Source organism: Borostomias antarcticus (genome assembly GCF_949987555.1).
Source record: "Borostomias antarcticus genome assembly, chromosome: 7".
In the NCBI taxonomy this organism is placed as follows: Eukaryota; Metazoa; Chordata; class Actinopteri; order Stomiiformes; family Stomiidae; genus Borostomias; species Borostomias antarcticus.
The window spans coordinates 747,498-749,844 of record NC_140240.1 but is presented as its reverse complement, the minus strand read 5'-3'; the positions used below and the strand labels follow the sequence as shown (position 1 = coordinate 749,844).

The 2,347-nt window shown below is 49.3% G+C and overlaps 1 protein-coding gene across 1 annotated transcript in view; it reads left to right on the top strand.

Moving 5' to 3' along the window:
• LOC311311249 (lumican) overlaps positions 1-2,347 on the top strand; it is a gene marked incomplete at both ends in the record, with an annotated part of 10,109 nt that overhangs the window by 1,881 nt on the left and 5,881 nt on the right. Inside the window, one exon of the mRNA XM_084440930.1 lies at positions 2,193-2,347. This exon is cut by the window's right edge and continues 173 nt beyond it. Within this exon, the coding sequence (XP_084297056.1) occupies positions 2,193-2,347 (155 nt within the window). The remainder of the gene's footprint in view (positions 1-2,192) is intronic.

The window sequence follows — 2,347 nt, the reverse complement described above, 5'->3', positions numbered from 1 at the left end:
GTACACCTCCGTACAACACACACACACACACACACACACACACACACACACACACACACACACTGAACACCTCCATACAATACACACACACTGAACACCTCCATACAATACACACACATACACACACACACACACACACACACACTGAACACCTCCATTCAATACACACACACGCACACACACACACACACACACACACACACACACACATACACACACACACACACACACACACACACACACACACACACACACACACACACTGAACACCTCCATACAATACACAAACACACTGAACACCACCATACAATACACACACACACACACACACACACACACACACACACACACACACACGTCTCTCCATGTCTGATCCCTAGCATCGCTGTTAGCTTCCCAGCAGCTAGCTCCATGGCTCTCCCACGGTCCGCCATGTGGGCCCTGGCCCTGGTCCTGGGTCCTGTGGTGTGACGACCCGGCCCGCCCAGGGCCTCCACCGGCGGGCTAGCGGACCTGGACTACCGGCGGCATCCCCCTGTGGGGTCAACCGCCTGCTAGGCGAGCCCCAGTGTCCTGAGCCTCCGCGGGCGTATGGACCGGGCCTGGTACCGGGCAAACAATCCCGGCGCCTGCCCCGACCCCTGCGACTGCCCCGTCACTGGCCCACGGCCGTCTACTGTGACCACAAAGCGCTGGGAGACGTTCCTGACAGCCTAGCCGCTACGACACAGTACCTCTTCCTACAGGTAGGAACAGCTCCAGACTTAAGCAATTGACCACGAGAGGCAGTGGGGTTACAGGGGATTTTACCACAGCTACGGGGGCGTTGTTAGGCCCGACACGATAGCGGAGGCTAGCTACCTGTAGCTGTGGTAAAATCCCCTGTAACCCACTGCCTCGAGTGGTCAATTGCTTTTCTACAACGGTTACTACATATATATATTCACAAAAAACACTCAGTAGTAACATTCAATCATTTATTTACTGATTATTCTTATCATTTTAGTATTTACAAAATCTTCTGCGATAGGCTATAGTTTCTGAATTAATATCTCGTCTATCTTGCCTATTTGGGTTGGCCTTAAGGCACAATTCGGTGTGGTTCACGTTTATTTGAATATTTCCAGCCATGGTGCAGTTATTAAAACAGTTCTCCAGAGCACTCGTTTTTGCTGGTAGGGGGTGTGGAAGTGTTGGAGTCGAACTGATGAGTGCGTTTTTGTAATAGGATACGAAAAAGGCGAGGTTGCTTGCGAGTGGTACATAGCTACCAGCTTGATTTTATCAATGGCCTCGTCAATGAGATTGACGGCGCATTAATACTAATTGTTATGCGGTCGCAGCCGTGGGTTACAGAGTATTTTATCACGGCTGCTAGCCAATCAGAATCAAGTATCCAAACTCTCTGTTGTAGAAAAACACGTTATACTCTGGTGACGCTGTTATGTTAGTATAACCTGAGCAACATCAGTAACCTTGTATTACAATGGGACTCCTGTCTTCTTCTCTACTGTACAAACTGAGCTTTGTGTGTATTCTATGCAATGGTTCTCTCTGGTATACATCTGGTTCTCTCTACAGCAGCGGTTCTCAACTGGTGGAACCTCAGGACCCACATTTTTCCTCATCATGAAGTCGCGACCCAAATTTATTCCACTGCACTCAAATTTATTCCACAAAAATAGAAAAAGTCTGTGACACATAACACAACATTGGCACACGCTAAGCTTAGCCCACTTCCTGTCATGTCTCGTAAATACATTATTGAATTGAATTGAATTGTGTGTCCTGCAAAATAAAAACCCAACATTTTCTCTATAAATATATATATATATATTTTAAAATCCCTTAAAAAAAAAAGAAAAGAAAAGGGAAACCGCCCACGAGGCCGCGACCCAATCAAAACGGCTCCGCGACCCACCTTTTGCCAGTTGAGAAGCGCTGCTCTACAGTATGTAGTAGGTCTCCTCATACACACCTGTGGCCAGATTCCCGGGGTTTTAGATAAAGGGGACACACCACTGTTAATGACCCTGAATGCCCCAGTCATACCAAGAAAGGCCTCGTGGCGCCACTGACTCCAGATCAGATTGAGTGTTAGGGTTAGGGCTAGGGGTCACGTCGGGGTCATGGATTTTTAAGGAATGACAAATATGCAAACGTCCGTCTCGTCACCGCCCACCCCCACCCAGGGTAACAACATCTCGTCCCTCCCGTCCTCCTCGGCGCTGGCCAACGCCACCGATCTGCGCTGGCTGCTTTTGGATCAGAACCAGCTTGGGAGCGAAGGGGCGGAGCTCGCCGCGCTCCGGGACATGACCAGGCTGCAGTACCTGTTCGCCAATCG